Consider the following 16,932-nt stretch of genomic DNA (forward strand, 5'->3'; position numbering starts at 1 on the left):
TTTATTGATGTGAAAACACTTTTGTTTGATTATTAATTTAGTTTGATCTTTAAGTTACAAAATAATAAAATTAAAATTAATATGCAGTGTGGCTTCCGCTGGCTGAAATATCTTCTGCAATTATTCTTAGTGGCATGCTTTGGACGAGTTTCTTTACGGGTTCTTGTGGAATACGCTCCCTGGTCGTAATAACAATTTTAGCACTCGGATGTTCTGTGGATTGACTGTGACGCTTTAACATATCGTTTTAGAAAATCCCATAGATGCTCAATGGGATTAAGATCCGGACTTCGTGTTGAGTAATAGTAAAGTATGCTCGAACATTGTCGTACATAAACGCACCAGCACTTTCTGTAACACCTAACGTTATATAAAAACAATAAGATATTTATAAAATAGTTCATTAATTACTTACACTATAGCCTCTATCCATATCTGTCAAGATGGTCTTGAGTAAAAGGGCAGACAGAGCGTTCAGGTTTATGTATCGTGATCTGTTCACATCAGGTGGCCACACCAACAAATGAATGGATTACGAGTTGCGAACTTGATTGATATTCTAAAACGTCCCGGGTGGCAGAGATATTTTCTTATAATAATAATAATATAATAATATTGACACACTTTTTACACAAATTATCTTGCCTCAAGTTAAGCATATATAGCCTGTGTTATGGGTTACAAGAAAATGATATATTTAATACAATATACTTACTTAAACATACATAAATTCTTATGAAAATACATATAAACATGCATAAATACATTTAAACATCCATGACTTGGAAACAAACATCCATATTCATCATATAAATGCTTGCACCTACCGGGATTCGAACCCGGGACCTCTAGCTTAGTAGGTAGGGTCGCTAACCACTCGGCTATACAGGTCGTCTTATAATTTGATAGAAAGTATTGAACGTGGAGTGAGCCGTGAGAGTGAGGAGTACGAAGGTGAGCACCTACCATCATGCTGGTTGTTGATGACAGACATACTAGTGAGCGTTATGTCACTAAACACCATCCATGCTGTTCTCTACGTAATTTTTCTGAGACATTGGGGTATTGCATCATGTGAAACACACAGCAGGCGCTTCGCTTCCCGAGCACAACGTTCAGATGCAGCCTGCAAGCCTCACCTCGTGGTAGGCGTCTCCAATCACATTCAATTTATTGAGTGTGGTTGGTGAAGGACATTCGCCGCCTTTACAGCAGCAGGTGGTTCACAAAATGATAAGTGGTCATTGCAGTCGTCTATTATAATAACAAGCACAAATAATTGGAATTACTCTAATAAACCTATGTATAATCTGAATAATTGGCACCCTTTTACATGTGTGTTTGTACACTTATAAATAATACTGTATAATTCAGAATTATAATGATAAGCTAAAAAATAATTTTAACGAATGCTTTTACTATTCGTACGAGTAACATACATTTACTTCTTACAAATTAATATTTCAACATTCATTCATTTTGTTCGTTCGTCCGCGTGTTCTACAGATTGTGATGAAATCAAACGAGAAAAAAATCTGCTACGGCTACATCATCAGATCTACATCAAAACTAGAGTGGGTTGCACCAAACATGTTAAAGTACCGGTTAAACTAAAAATGAGTTGCACCATTTGAAAATTTTTAGATGACGTAATAACATTAAAGATCTACGGCCGTTTTCAATAACCTATCTATCTTTAGTTTAACTTACTAGACGTAGACAAATCTATCCTTTTACGCTTACTTACATTTCAATAACCTATTGACAGATAGCATTGGACTATAACTATGGATAGATAAGATCTTGTCATTAAACGTGACAGCAATGTAACTGTAAGTTAAACTTAGGGTTATTGAAAACGGCCGTTAACCGTAATCGGCCAATCTTCGCCGGTTATATATATTGTTAATATTAAATACCTTAATAGCAACATGTCTAGTTTCAAATAAATATTCGATATTGACTTATTATTTCACTATTTAACTATGCCATGGTGCAACACATTCCGCAGTCTATGTTAAAGACAGCGTTACTGCTTACGTTAAATTTGACTTACACATAAATACCACAAATTTTCGAGTTGCCGCTTAATACTTATCTCTGGTGAGTGGATTAATTTTTCCTTAAAATAATGGCAAAGGTACATATAGAATACGCGGGAAAATTGAAAATTACAAAATATATAGCAGCATCTTGGCAAAATTATATTAACAAGTCATTTCCTTAAGTTGATATTAAAATGTTAAGTCTAATGATTCAATTATGAAAATATTATGTTTGTAATATTGAATGTACTATCTAATCTAATATTTTTATGAACCTACATTAAAATTTATTGAAGTAGGCGTTACTTTGCGGAAATCCATAATCATACAAATGATTTGAGTTTTCTTTAGTGTTTGATATGTCTCGTGCCAGATTTTGGCGAGACAACACGTCCTGAGGATGCCTTGTGTAGAGGCGAAACACGTGTCGAATTGTTTAAAGACAAATATTGGCGGAATTAACACTAAAGTAAACTCAAATCATTTGTAGAACCTACATTAGATCATTTTATACGTCTAGAATCTAGATAAACTATGACAGCTGTGAAAACGTCGAAAAAAATTTAATTTAGAAGTAACCTCTATTTTGAGAAATGCACGCACACTAACACAAAGTATCATACAAATCGCGAGTGTAAGACGTAGCTTGTCACGCACACTAAATTAATATTCCTAGCCTGTTTTTATCGAATGTCTAACAGCAAGAGGCACTATCTCGACGTATAAATTATCTAAGGAACCTACCAAACCTAATCTAAATTAAGATGTCTATGGCACCAACATAACTGTGCTTTTTTGGCGACATCATAGTACTGTAAACATTGTTTAGGCCATAGAGAGACTTTTACAAATATTTAATGAAATATTTACTTATATTACTGATCGTAGCTATATAAATGACAAATAAAAGTAGAGGTGTAGAAAAACATGTAAAAAGAGACTCCATACTATAATTCTAAAATTATGATAATTCTAAACATATTATTATCTGAGCTTGGCAATCCGTTCTACAGTCTAAGCAACTCTTCAGGAAAAGTACACGCACATTATAAAACCAAGGTAAGTAAAAAACGTTATAAGTAGAACATGTTCGAGATAAAAGACTAATAAAATTATTTTCTTTAAGACTGCCTCTTAAATTAATTATTAATTATTTTCAAATAGGTCAGCCTCGTTTACTTTAGTAGGTTCATTCTAATATTAATTTTTTAATTAATAGTTTAATTTATTTTGAGTTTTACTAAAAAAAAACTATTAAAATATCAGAGAATTTTACGTGTTTGTTATAGATTTGATGTTAGTGAAGTTACGGATAAAAAATTTAGATCTTAGATTTTTTCGTCGATACTCTGTCGACATCCCTACACGTGTCACGCTAAAACTGCGATGTTTTACTTACTCAGGGCCGCGCTCTTAAACTTACTTTGGTTAAACTTAGTATTTTGATGAAACTAGGAAATATTCCGCTAAGTTTTTGGCATAAACGGATTAACCGTAGATGGATTGTCAACCTTCTCAAACGGGTAATACAAGTGAGATTGCCAAAACGTTGGAAACGTGTAGCGTCGGTTCTCATTGAAGTTATTAATTTTGGTTTTGTCTGCATCGTTCAGTTGGAAGTCGAAAATGTTGATGTTTTCCTTCAGCCTTTTGCAGCTCATGGTTTTTGCTATCGGGACGATGTTTCTGTCTACCTGAAAAACTCTTTAATTTTAATAAAATCAATTATTTTTATTGAGATAGAATACGTTTGAATAGTCAAAAGTTATATTGAGAAGAATCGGCAAGAAACTGAACAATATTTCTTTAAAATATCACTTCCATCACCCATTCGAAAATACATGTCTCAGATCTGAGTAAAATAGTGCATTAATACAAAAAGAGGGTTACATTCATTAAATATTGCAAAGGTATTTTTTATGTGATTGTTTACGCCAATGCTGACTGGTAAGTATATTGTGTGGTATAGTTACTATAATATTACTCGTATAAACAAATACGAGACAACGATTCAACGTTGTTGTTTCAATATTGATATAGTCACTATACGATGTTAGGGACCCCTAAGTAGGGGCTAAATAAATTGACTGACTTGGTATTACATATATCTCACAACTTTTTACGGTAGAAGAACTTAGATGTTACTTAATTTTTTTACAAGTAATGTTTTTGATGGCATCTCATTTATATTTGAAGATAATTCAAATCTGTTTCTTTCCGGTAACTTCTACTTCTTGAATATCAACAACAAGATTTTCTTAAAGCCCACTATCTGTCTTATGAGCTTTTGTAGGTCTTGTTTTTGCGTAGCGTTCCTCTTTTTCTTTTCCGGTGCTTCTTCTAAGCTTCAGCTACAATTTTTCTCAAAGCCCATCCAATGTCTCTATGGGTTGTTTCCGGAGTTACAATTTTTCAGAATTCTTGACGGAAAAAGCTTCTTAGTCTATTTATTGTATTCACAAATTGAGAATTCCTACGCCTTAATACTTCTAAAGAAAGTGACTTTCGAAAGTGCCGCGTAAGTTTGCCAGTGCGTGGACTAAACGTGAGTGCACGAACTATAAGAAATAGACTTAGAAATCGGCAATCGTCACTTTTAGTCCAACAAATGGCCCAAAGCTGTCTGTAGCTCACAGCATACATGCGCGTGATCATCTCAATTGGACTGAAATTTTTAATGGTGCAGGTCGTCGCAGAAGAGTCGTCGACGTGGAGAGATGCTCAAAGTTCCGTGGAGGGTGTTCCTTTTGGAGGCGGATCGTGTATGGTGTGTGGGGTGGCGTTTTGATGATTTGGCGAACGGAATGTGTTCATCGATAGGTTCGTCCAAACAGTAGAAGATGTGGTTTGACGGCACAACACTATATACATAACATATTAGATGCTCAAGCTGGATGGAACATGGGATTAATAGGAGAAAATTTTATTCTAATTCAAAATCATGACTCCACGTCTACTGCAGAAGTTCGACAATATTGAGAAAACGATGAGTTACGTACTATGAATTGGTCAGCGCGCAGACCGGATCTTTTTGTCCCATTGAGCATGTTTGGAACAGTTAAGAAAAAGGTTTATATGGAAGAAATCTTGTGCCGACGACAGTGGCAGCACGAAGATCAGTGAATCCAAAATAATGAAACAACATTCTGCAAAACCATTTATCATTAATCAGATATATGGAACCGATTAGAATGTGTGGAGGTAATAATACACCTTATAAAAACCTGTGCTCAATTTTCTTTAAATATTAAAAACCAATTTTTCAATAAATAATCCAAAAACAATTTTTGTTACATTAACTGTAATTGTTCATAAAAATTTAATGGTACAATCTTACCTTAAGTATACAAAACATACTCGGGATAATATTATTATATAAGTTTGATGATGATTAAGCCTTCGACATGAGTGTGTGTTTAATAAATGATTTAATTTTATTTATTGATAATTTAGTTACACTTTTGGGTAATTTATTGTAAAATTTAATACCGTTGCATGCAAAAGAATTGTATACCTTAACAAAGCCTAGTGCCCCTAGCACCAGCAGCTTTTAGTTATTTCTAGTATTTAAATTGTGGTTGCCGCTTATTCTACTGGTACAATAAAATGATTTCATACCAGCCAACGCAGTACCACTTGTGGTGTAGTTTTATTAAACTTCTTAGCAATCTCAACAAGAGTGGAGTCATCAATCTGAGGCCCAGGGAGTTTCACTCCGAACCTCTTCACCAAGGAGCCGAAGGGTGAGTATCCCATGACAACAATACCTTGTCTTTGGGCGAAATCCACCAACTCTTGCTGAACTAATTGAGGATGTATCTGAAAATATAAAAACATTAAACAAATTGTTGTGGAGTTCCACTAATCCTGCTGACAGCCAACAGAAGACGACATACTTTTGAATAATAATTTGGATGGTTATAACATTTACAAATTCAATATTAGATCGAAGGAGTTGAATTAGCTTCACTATCAACTGAATTAAAAGCATTATTCACTTCTACTACTCTTCGGAAAAGTTTAACCACCTTTGCAGCCAACGCCCAACTGAGTTGGGATGAATTTACTTGACAAGATAGGAAAAATGTTTCTACAACAAATTCTAGAAACGTGACTTTACCCACGGCTAGAGGACAGATACCACCACCTTTTTCTTAAATAGTACATTTATTCACACATTTTAAAATTTCGGTAATTTCAGCGTAAGCTTTTCCAGGTAGTATAAGATGTTCTCCGTAGAATATCCTCATTCATAATAATTAATTTAGAGATAAAACGGATGTCCAATAACTATCTCTGTTCTGAATGAATATCCGTGTGGATACCGAATAGTGAACGAGTACGAATCAAAAGAGTTGCGACTTTCTTTCCTTAAGAAGCATTTTATTTATCCCCCAAATATTATGTTTATTGGGGCTGGTTAATTATTCTATGTTACTAACATATTATTTTAATGATGCAATCAATTAATAATATATATATAATATCAATTATTTTTTTAGTTCACAATGAAGAATATCAATACTCGTACTGCACCAAGAGCGAATTATGATGAATAATAACAGTTTCTCTGCATTAAGGGGAAACGTACTGTTTCGCATTACAACTAGCTTCCGAAAAAAATATGTCACGGTATACGCTGCTGCAGGGTATCGAAAGACATGCTCAAGCAAACTTTGCTAGGTTTGGGTATTGTACAGAACCAAATATTTACAATCGCATCCTTTTCTGCATGTGACTGACTTTGTCTTACTTTCATTCGCCACATAAATTCGCGAGATACAGATGGTTATTTTACAATATATTATTAATTTTACATAGGTAAGTCTAAATATTGCAGTAATTTGTGCTGCCAAAAATTGTGTAAACATTAAGTAGAATTCTGATACAGTGAATTTTTAGTAAAAGAGTGGCAAATTTGACTATATACTTTTAATTTTGTTCTCGTTGGTTTTGGCTTGAAACGAAGTTCCCTTGTTAGTTACCGATGACTAAGAGAAGTCATCTCGAATTTTTAGATATGTCACGTACCACTGTGACGCCGAAATTCTAAATTTGCGTTTTTACATATATTCCCTTTTATTTAAAACAAAGGTTTTTGACATTTATGGTTTGCAACATTATAATATCAAAATGGTTTTCATAAGGTTTTCTTTCGTAGCTTTCTTTAAGAAGCATTTCGACTCCACAATCTCAGGTTTGTTCGAAATTAAACGAAGCGAGATTAAACATTGTGCTAACTAGCCATTAAACTTACTTCAATCTGCAAAGCGACGGGCTTAATACTTCCTTCAGCAATAACCCTTTGGAGTTGATCCTGGTTAAAGTTGGAGACTCCAATAGACCTGGTCAAACCAAGCCACTGCGCGTCTTCCAATCCTCGCCAGGTCTCCATGTAATCCGCGTCGGAGTATGAATAATCTTCCTAAAGATAACGATGTTTTGGAATAATAAAAGTTGCATAGGGTCGAAGTATTCATTTGTGTTAATATAAGGTGTATATACGAAAACAAAAGGATATTTTTCATGTGAAAGCTTCTTTAGCCGCGTTGGGCTTATATCGTAGAAGAAAATCTTATGAGTTCATCTATATGCTCATGACTGGTGCACGCGATAAATAAATTATTAAAAAATATATATAGTTAAACGCTTTTTGGATGGGTGGAGTATCTTACGTTCGCGTCACCGAAATGGTTATAGCAGTGTATCTGTAGCTATCCATCTGTGCTACATATTATAAGTAATTAAATAGAGTAAAAAAGTATTTTTAATAAGCTTTAAAAAAATTGTAATCAATAATTTAGTTATTTTTAAGCATTATGAAATTTCAAATTTTAATACTAAAAGTTCTCACTTTTATCGGGAGTCACTACAACTGCCAATGTTTATATGTGGGCGCAGCGTCATAGAATAAAAATTTAGATGTTATGCCAAATCACTTGAATAGAGCAAATCATTGAACTCCGATATCCATGTAACTCGGTCAAAAATTGGATATCTTTGCAGACACTAAAATGATTATTTGAGTTTCAACGCCACTCTTACATAACTTACGTGTGAAGGCGTCCTAAAGATTGTAGTCAGCTAATGAGCGTTTCACGTTAAATCTCTACAAAGCTGGATGCATACTGCAATACATTTCATGATTAGCAACGATACTTACATTAAGTCCTATCGGCCAATGCATCAGATATAAGTCCACATAACTAAGTCCCATCTTCTTCAAACTCTCCTTCAATGAGGATACTACTTGATCCCTTCTGTGCTGAGTATTCCAGAGCTATAACATTTAAACGCCATTTAAATTTTCCAAAAATACTTTTTAACTTGATAATTTCAAATTAATGTTAAAGATTTTATTATCTTTAACATTAATTTGAAAGAGAGTTCTTGTAGTATCAGCCTATCACATTCGAGGTCCTAGGGAGGACCGTGATCGGCTACCCTAGGACCTCGTTGACCACTAGCTAGTCAAGATGATCGCTGATTCGAGCAACTATTTGTTATAGCTACAGTTGCAGGCAGTGGCTTGAATTGCAGTAACGTCTCGCCAATTTTGGATGACGGAGTGATGCTCAGTAAAAATTGAGGTATGGCTAATTTGATAAATAAATGTCAGTCAACTTACAAGGTTTGAAAAATAAATAAAAATATTTCGTGTCAGTTCTGTATCCGAAGAGCTCCCAAATATTTTGCACACTGTGTTCAGTTTGATCTAGCTAGCTTTTATTTCGATTAGTAACCCTTAAAATATTTCAATTTCAATTTATTTCTGTATCAATAATTCTATGAGATAATTAACTAAAAATATTTTAAATAAAACTAAAATATATATTTTTTGTTTAGGTGAAAAGAAGCGCACTTGGTCACCGTTAGTTGAAAAAATAAAATACTATTTTTTTATTTCTTTAGATGTCACTAAAAAGTACGATAAAAGATGTGTGTTGCTGTTCTATATAATAATCGCAGAAGATAGCTAGTGAAATTACTATACAAATGAGACTTAACATCTTATGCCTCAAGGTGGCAAGCGCAATTGTAGTGCCACTCAGAATTTTGGAATTTTCAAGAATCCTGAGCACTACATTGTAATAGGCAGGGCGTATCAATTAACATCAGCTGAACATTCTTCTCGACTCGTCCCTTATTGTCATAAAAGAAAGAAAGGAAGCTAGCCAGCAGTTAGAGGAATCATTTATGATACCAAATTGCATACAAATAAAAAAGGGAATCCCAAGTCATCCTAGAATATGCAATGAAGCAACAGTTTGAGATCCAATAACAAACCAAGAATTATGAAAGGTGTATCGGACTAAGAAACAACCGCAGCAACCGTTGGGCTAAGAACACCCAAAGATACTAGACGTTTTATTTCTGGTCTTAGACTATTCTAAATAAATAAATGCCAAAAGTTTTCGTACAAGCCCAAAACGATGTAATGAGTAAGTTGATACCTTTGTAGTGATAAATATATCGTGTCTGTGCACGGCCCCCTCAGCTATCTTCAAACGCACGGCCTGCCCAACCTCCGCTTCGGTCTCGTAAATGGAGGCGGTGTCGAAGTGTCTGTAGCCCACGTCAATAGCTCGAACGATGACGTCACGTAAATTGTGCTCCCGAGGACGAATTATACCGTTCTGGAAATGTTTTAGATTATGTCATAGAATGGAGAGTATTAGTACAGTAGGCTTATTATGTTACATTTGTCTGAAGAAATAGCTATCATAAATGACCGCTCATAAGACATGGCAGTCGTTCTCAGTTCGCAGCTACAATGGAGTGACAGTACATTGACAAATTACTATATGCATACCACGATCCACTCGTACTCACGTATTGCACCCCCTCATTATAAAACAGCAAGCAAAATTTTCACGTTAGCAATTTACTTTTGGTTAAGTCTAAATGAGTTACAGTCATGGGCGTTTGCTGTGGAGACACTAGACTCACGGCCCCCAGAATCGCGAAGAATGTACAATATACTACTATACGATATAATATACAATGAATAAATTATTTACAATGCAATGTTTCTTCAATACTATCTGCGCGCCTCAAAAGAGTTACTGGCTACCAAAGCGACGGCAGTTGTTTCTGCCAACGGATCAGCGAAGCTGTCCAAGCTGCCAGTAGACTTGTATACCAAGTTACATCGTTAAGGAGTTCCCTACATATTATTTTCAGTCAGGTGAAAATTCCATAAAAAAATGGAAGAAATTTAAACAAATTGTAGAAAATTGTCTATTATTGAAACATAAAATAGGCGGTCATAATCGGTAAAATGAAAAAAAATAACACATTTAGTTGCCCTGGATAATTGTGTACTTGCAGTCATAAATGGATTTCTTTTTTTAAATTATGAATCATTTAAGGGACTGACCCAGCTTCTTGCAGCATTGGCATCATACCAATACAGCGCTGGTACCAGCAGCCGCCTAGTGACCCATACTAATTAAAATAAACTATAATCGTTCCATTTTGTTAATAAATATATAGTATTATAAATAATATAGTAGTAAACGATAAAATAATATAGTATGTTTGTAACATTTACAACAACAGTTTTAAATAAATATGGAGAATATTACTAATTAAATAAGAATAAAAATTTAAGCAACAAAAACAAATCAAAGTTCTATATTATAATGTTTATTTCCAAATTATTATGTAAGCTATTTAAAAATTAATAGACTTGTTAATTATTATGTTATTCTTTTATTTATTGTTGATGCCCATTACACATAATTAATAGGTTCAATTATAAAAGAGTTCCACCTGGCCCCGGTTTGAAGTTTCCATCTTTATTATTTTTAAGGAATATTTAAGGTTTCTTGGAAGCCAGTTTATACCTCCATTCCTTTCCCACAGCAAGGGAACGACGCTCATGTTTTTGTATACAGTTTTCGATTGCTTGCACAATTTTTACAGCCTGTAAAGGAAATAGATGTAATGTACTTATTACATTACATTATACGACTTTCAAAACAGAATGAGAGGGCTGTTTTGATCAAACGGGTTCTGCTCGGAATCGCATAGGTAAAGTTAATTATCAATCGAGCAATCACACACTTATTTACCGTTGTCAATAGCAAAATGTTTATAAATACGGTAAAAAACCTTTTTTATAGTGCAAGTGTTAATACTATTATTGAAAACCACGAGCTTTAAAAAAAAATTACAATAATCCGGATGAGTGATTCTAGAGGTGTAACGATATAATATAAAAAGATAGACATACGATAAATTGTGTAAAAAATTCTACGGATCCTTAAAATTCGTACAGATAGCTTAGTATTTCACGGTTACCTGTGTTCAATTTTTTTTTTCTTAATGTATATTACGATAATTGCTCTTGTTAATACATATATGTGAGAACTGTATTGGTGTAAACTGTAAGTTTTCCGAATAAAATAAAATAAAGAAACTAGTAAACAGCTTATTTTCTTATTACATATTGTGCAAAATTAAATATATTTTTATTTTTCTATATGATATTTTGAGAGCGCGTAAAAAATTCGTGAACATTTTGATATTTGATATATCGAGGAAAATACCAAATACTTACCGAAAACTATATACCATTTTCACCACAAACACTAACTTATAAACATTAGCTACTTATACCTACAATTAAAACCGGTGCAAATATAGGTGAAAATTATTTACTTTTCTGCCACCAGTGGACTCTCAACTCGTAGAGGCGTTAAGAAGAACATGGTCTGTAATTTGTGCTGATATAGTTATTTATGCAACTGTCGTGTAATAAAACACGAATGTGTGTTAATCACACGAGGCGAACCCGAGCGTGATAATGACAATGAAAAACATGAGTGTTTTAATACCTAATTATCAACAGTTGCATACAAGACTATCTACACCCATAATATGATACGAGTGTTGTAATGAAATTCAGTACAACATTACAACACTCGTTTGGATAATGTAATGGTTACTAGGACTGGCTTTTTTAATGTTAGCAGTAAGCTAACTATTTCAGAATCTTTTATCAGCCATTATGCTGTATTATAGGTAACACAGACTCAATATACAGCTCTTTGGGCGACTGTTACCTTTTAATACATGTAATGCTGATATTACACAATAAGTGATAGTTATTCAGCTCATAGCTGTTGCTCAATTTGTGCCCAAATCAGAGTTATATCAACTGAAACAGTTCTGCTAACGGTCTTATTCAGAAGAAGTTTTACCTCATCAAATCCGAGGTAAGCCCCGAGAGCGATTGCTGGCATCTCTGCTCCGTTACTCAACTTGATTCTTGGCACTTCGCTACCGCTAGCACCTACCTGAAATAGAAATGAATATATGTGAGGGAGAATCTAGAACAAGGTTGGAAGGAGATTTTTCTTTCTTTTTCTCCCTTCTCTTGCTCAGGCTAATTAGAGAGTTGATTTGACTGCTGATGACACGTCAATCGTGTTTTAATTAATCCGTTTTTTCACAAAATATGTTGATAATATGAACCCTTCTTAATCTAACTTCTTAGTGGTAAAAAACCAAAAAAATTGTTAATATACTTCATTTATATCAAATGTTAAAGAAGTGACAAATATTGTACAACTTAATAACGATCAACTAGTTACTAGATAATAGTGTATTTATCTCTGCTAAGTTATGTTATGGAAAACACAATTATAATACTGTAAGATTGATGTTTTTGTTACTCGCAAGGCATTACTTTTGTATCATATCTACACATAATATAGATACAAACATAAATTTATAAGATGTACTTGAGCAAAACCCTCATTCACACATCAGCTTTTACAACGTCGTTATAAAAGCGTCAATAGAAGACATGTCGGCCACCGAACGTTTTGGTTAATCCAGTCAGTTTAATTATACCTTTTCTTAACTCGTTGTGGTATTAGTTTTGAGAGAATTGTTATATTCGTGTGGTCAGAGGGTCCTTTAAAATAAGAACAGCAGATTCAGACGACGTTATAAGAGTTTAGGAAAAATATAAAAATGAACTTACAATTATCACTGCAAATAACTCGCAGTAACTTATTGAAGGAACTAAGTGGAGGAGTGGAAGTAATTGACGGAACTGAAGGCACTGAAGGAACTGGGGGAACTAACTAGATGGCAGGATGGAGTACCTTATAACTACATATAATGTAAACATACTTAAGATACAATAACAAACTAAACAAACAATAACAAGTAGGTACTTCGCTTAATCTTAATATTATTATTAATCTTCGCATCATAATTTTCCTTCAAAAGTACAATCGTGTTCTCAAGTAAATAGATTTTATTACACTTACATTATTATAACATGCTTATATTTTTAACCCCAACTTTCATAAATGAATACGTTTTATAAAAATCATTCAAGGTATCACATCTCATACATAACCCACCTATCTGTTGATGTATCCTCTTTTAAATGAAATAAGTATATTATAATTATATTGTTTAAACAATTGTATTAATGATTCGTCTTCTTCGTGTTTTTAATAAATCGTTTTATTTTTAGTTTTAATAATTTAATCTATTTATTTTATCTAATCTTTTATTTGTGTGCCGTTTTTCTCAATTTTAATTACACTATTTATCTCATCTAAGCTTCCCGTAGCTCATTAGTTTCTTATACTTTTATTTCTACGGTTCTAATTAACAAGCAACTTCTTTACTTTAACTTTCTTATCTATCGTATGTTATTGTTAATGCTTTGTTTTCGTGAACTCTAACAAAACTTGAACATAAATAAACACCGTCAGATAACTTAATAACAACTCTAAAAACTCTACACAAATTGAAATATATTTGTCACACCTTAGTTCTACAATGAAAACTTCCTTTTGAACATTCATACATTTTCTGAACTGATCAGGATTTTACTTCCAATTTCTTTTACACTCACCACTTTTTGTATTTTTATACCTGCGGATAAACAACACAGCTTTTTTATACACACTTATTTCAAAACACATATTATTTTTCATTTTTAGATACACTTCATAATTACTTTACTACTTTCTGAATCCTCGTTTAACACATATTATATCTTTAACAATTATTATCAACACACAAACCCACATAAATGAAATTCATTAGATAATTTTAATTACTACGCTAAAAAAATAAATAAAGAACACTATTAAAATAAGCGTTAAGTTGTATTGTTTTTAAATAGTAAAGATATATTTAATAGATCCAATAGAGACAAGGAAAGAATTTGAGACAAGAAACAGAGAAGCGGGTGGAATTTCTCGCGAGAAGCAACGTTTGCCTTATTGAGCACCGCAAGCTTTTTTTAGGCCAATTTGGCATTGTCTTCCAAGAACCACGAAACCGAAAGTCACTCGAATGACGCCCAAAATGTCAATATAAGCTGTCGTAATTAGGAAGATGTTCCGGAATCGAGGAAGATTCGACAAAGAAAGACTGTTTAACAGTGAATACACAAACCTGAATACTAAATAATTGGTATCTAGAGCATTCCACGATTAGAAAATCAATATTTGCAACGGTTACTCATTGTACAAATCATAAAGATTCTCAAGTTCAATAAAAACATTATATATTTCTCTAAGACTATGCTATTCTTATCCATAACCTTATATTCAATTAATAGTAGTTAAAATACAGTCTACAGAACAAAAAATAATCAAATAAACTAGTTTAGTTTTGTCAGCGACATACTCGTTGTAAATTACTATTTGTAATTTGGTTCTTTTTATACTTGGTATGTTTCCAGGTATAACTTTATGCCATGGTTATTTGTAAGGTCTTTATTGCATAATTTGAAACGAAATAAATACTCACCGTTGTAATAACAAACAGAAAGACGAACATCGCGTTGATAGTCAGTCGAAGTAAGTAGGATACTAGCTGCAAAGTAGCGAGAAGACAAGACAACAGAAGCCGAGCCACAGTCAGAAATATGCAGTATGATATTATCATACGTAAAAATGAAATTATTCGGCTATTCGTTAGAGATGAAATATATTTCGAATAATAAGTTGATCTATGCTTGACTAAATATAATAGCATTAAAACTAACAACTCAAATGTAATATTTTTACAATTGAAGTTTGTAATATGCTTACTTAAACCAGAACATTGACATTGTTTACCTGAGACACCTTAGACTTTACCAGTGTAATCTACAATTTAAACTGATTAACAGATAATTGTTGCAATTTACAAAATATACTCAATTAAAAGTTCGCCCCGATATCACTCGGCTATCACTTGATTATGGCAAAAGCAATTCAAAAGTTATAATATAATATAAACTTCCAAAAAGACCATATTAATGGATCAACATTTCAGGTGGAAGTCCTCCCCTAAAGATCTACACGGCGATCGGTCCGCGCTGCACTCATCCAAAGAATGCAATGCAATTCAATTTCAAATTCAATTTTATTTTCAATTCAAAATTTCTTTATTTGTACACAGTCATTTACAATCACGTATGAAACTCTCCTGATAGATTTAGATAATCTGTGTTAGGAGAGAATCGCTCATTGCAAGTTATGCAAAACAATATTAAAAACCAAAAGTAAGGAAGGTATTGACTCTAGTGAATTGGATTATAAACAAACAAAACCAGTTATCCAGTCATTAACTTCAATGTGGATCAGGTTATATTAGCATCATGCTAGCCGCAGGTACGCAGCCGGACGACCACATAAAATAAGTAATTATTATGGGTAAGTATAAACAAGTTTGTAGCTACGCTAATGCGCATTGAAGAAGAATTGAAGATGAAGGATGCGTTAGCTACACTTATAGGTTTACATAAGGTCTATGGTCTATAAGGGTATACGGTCGAGGGAGGCGATGGCTGGTCCATGCGTCATGCTCGTGAACGGGCGCTACTCATGGTGGCTGGATGATCTGGTTACCGGAAGATCTGCTTGATATGTTTTTTCTATTATTATTTCCTTTATTTAGTTATCTTATAGTTAAAGTTATTATATATTTTATTTTATGAAATGCTCAAATAATGCCTCTATTTATTTGCGGTATGTGTGGATTGATGCATCTACTTTTCTCAATAACTCTTGTGTTTATAAGTATTAATTTACTTTTTTTTTCTTTTTTGACTTACTAGTGTAAGCCTTTCAGTTTTTGACATTTGAGTATGTTTGTTGCGTCACTTTGCATATATTGTAATTGGAATGATTTGTAAAACAATTAAAATGTAAATCTTGACTAAAAAGAGTGGCAATGAGTTTCTTGCTACTTCTTCTTATTAGCTCAACCCTTTACGAAGTAGCGGTAAATTCAATAAGAAAATTATTTTTATTTACCTACATGAATAAAGTGATTTTGAATATTGATTTTTTTTTAAGACAACAAAACGAAGCGTAATCAACAATTAAGCTGGAGGACTGTGTTAACTACCTATATTCCAAAGTATCGTAAAAACAATATCGAGACATCATACTGCTTGGCGGTAGAAAAGGGCACCGTTGTGTAAAGAAGTCCCACTTGAAAATAAAACTCATTTCGCACGCGATGTCAAAAAAATCAACTAAAATTAGTAACAGACTGTTATTTCTGTACTGTGGTCGGAATACTCTCAGTTTTTATATTTATCTTCATAAATAAAACGAGATAACAATATTATAATTAACCAGTTTGGTAGTAATGCTCGGTTGTGTGTGAATAACTGATTATTTATTTATTTGTAAAAATAAACTTATAGCTATTTACTTAACATCATATATATATATATGTGTGCTGAAAATGAATTGCTGTTCGTTGGTCGCGCTAAAACTCGAGAACGGCTGGACCGATTAGGCTAATTTTAATCTTGATTTATTTGTATGAAAATGCTCAGAATAATAATAACAAATTTGTTTTTCCTTTTGATATCTCCCTCGTCGTTCAGAAATTTAATTGAAAGAAT

General features: G+C 33.1%; 1 protein-coding gene across 4 annotated transcripts in view; it reads right to left on the reverse strand.

The window, feature by feature from the left end:
* The window catches only part of LOC126978662 (aldo-keto reductase AKR2E4-like), a 28,678-nt gene continuing 11,746 nt past the window's right edge, over positions 1 to 16,932 (reverse strand). The window contains exons 1-7 of one of the 4 annotated variants that reach the window (XM_050827656.1): positions 14,838 to 14,884; positions 12,258 to 12,349; positions 9,500 to 9,686; positions 8,209 to 8,325; positions 7,303 to 7,470; positions 5,664 to 5,864; positions 1 to 3,739 (exon numbers count right to left, since the gene is read on the reverse strand). In XM_050827656.1, coding sequence (XP_050683613.1) covers positions 3,512 to 3,739; positions 5,664 to 5,864; positions 7,303 to 7,470; positions 8,209 to 8,325; positions 9,500 to 9,686; positions 12,258 to 12,349; positions 14,838 to 14,867 — 1,023 coding nt within the window. In that variant the 5' untranslated portion in view covers positions 14,868 to 14,884 and the 3' untranslated portion in view covers positions 1 to 3,511. Of the gene's footprint in view, positions 3,740 to 5,663; positions 5,865 to 7,302; positions 7,471 to 8,208; positions 8,326 to 9,499; positions 9,687 to 12,253; positions 12,350 to 13,844; positions 13,902 to 14,837; positions 14,885 to 16,932 lie in introns of those variants that run through there. The other 3 variants (XM_050827655.1, XM_050827654.1, XM_050827653.1) reach the window with 3 other exon arrangements.

This window comes from Leptidea sinapis, chromosome Z (genome assembly GCF_905404315.1).
Source record: "Leptidea sinapis chromosome Z, ilLepSina1.1, whole genome shotgun sequence".
In the NCBI taxonomy this organism is placed as follows: Eukaryota; Metazoa; Arthropoda; class Insecta; order Lepidoptera; family Pieridae; genus Leptidea; species Leptidea sinapis.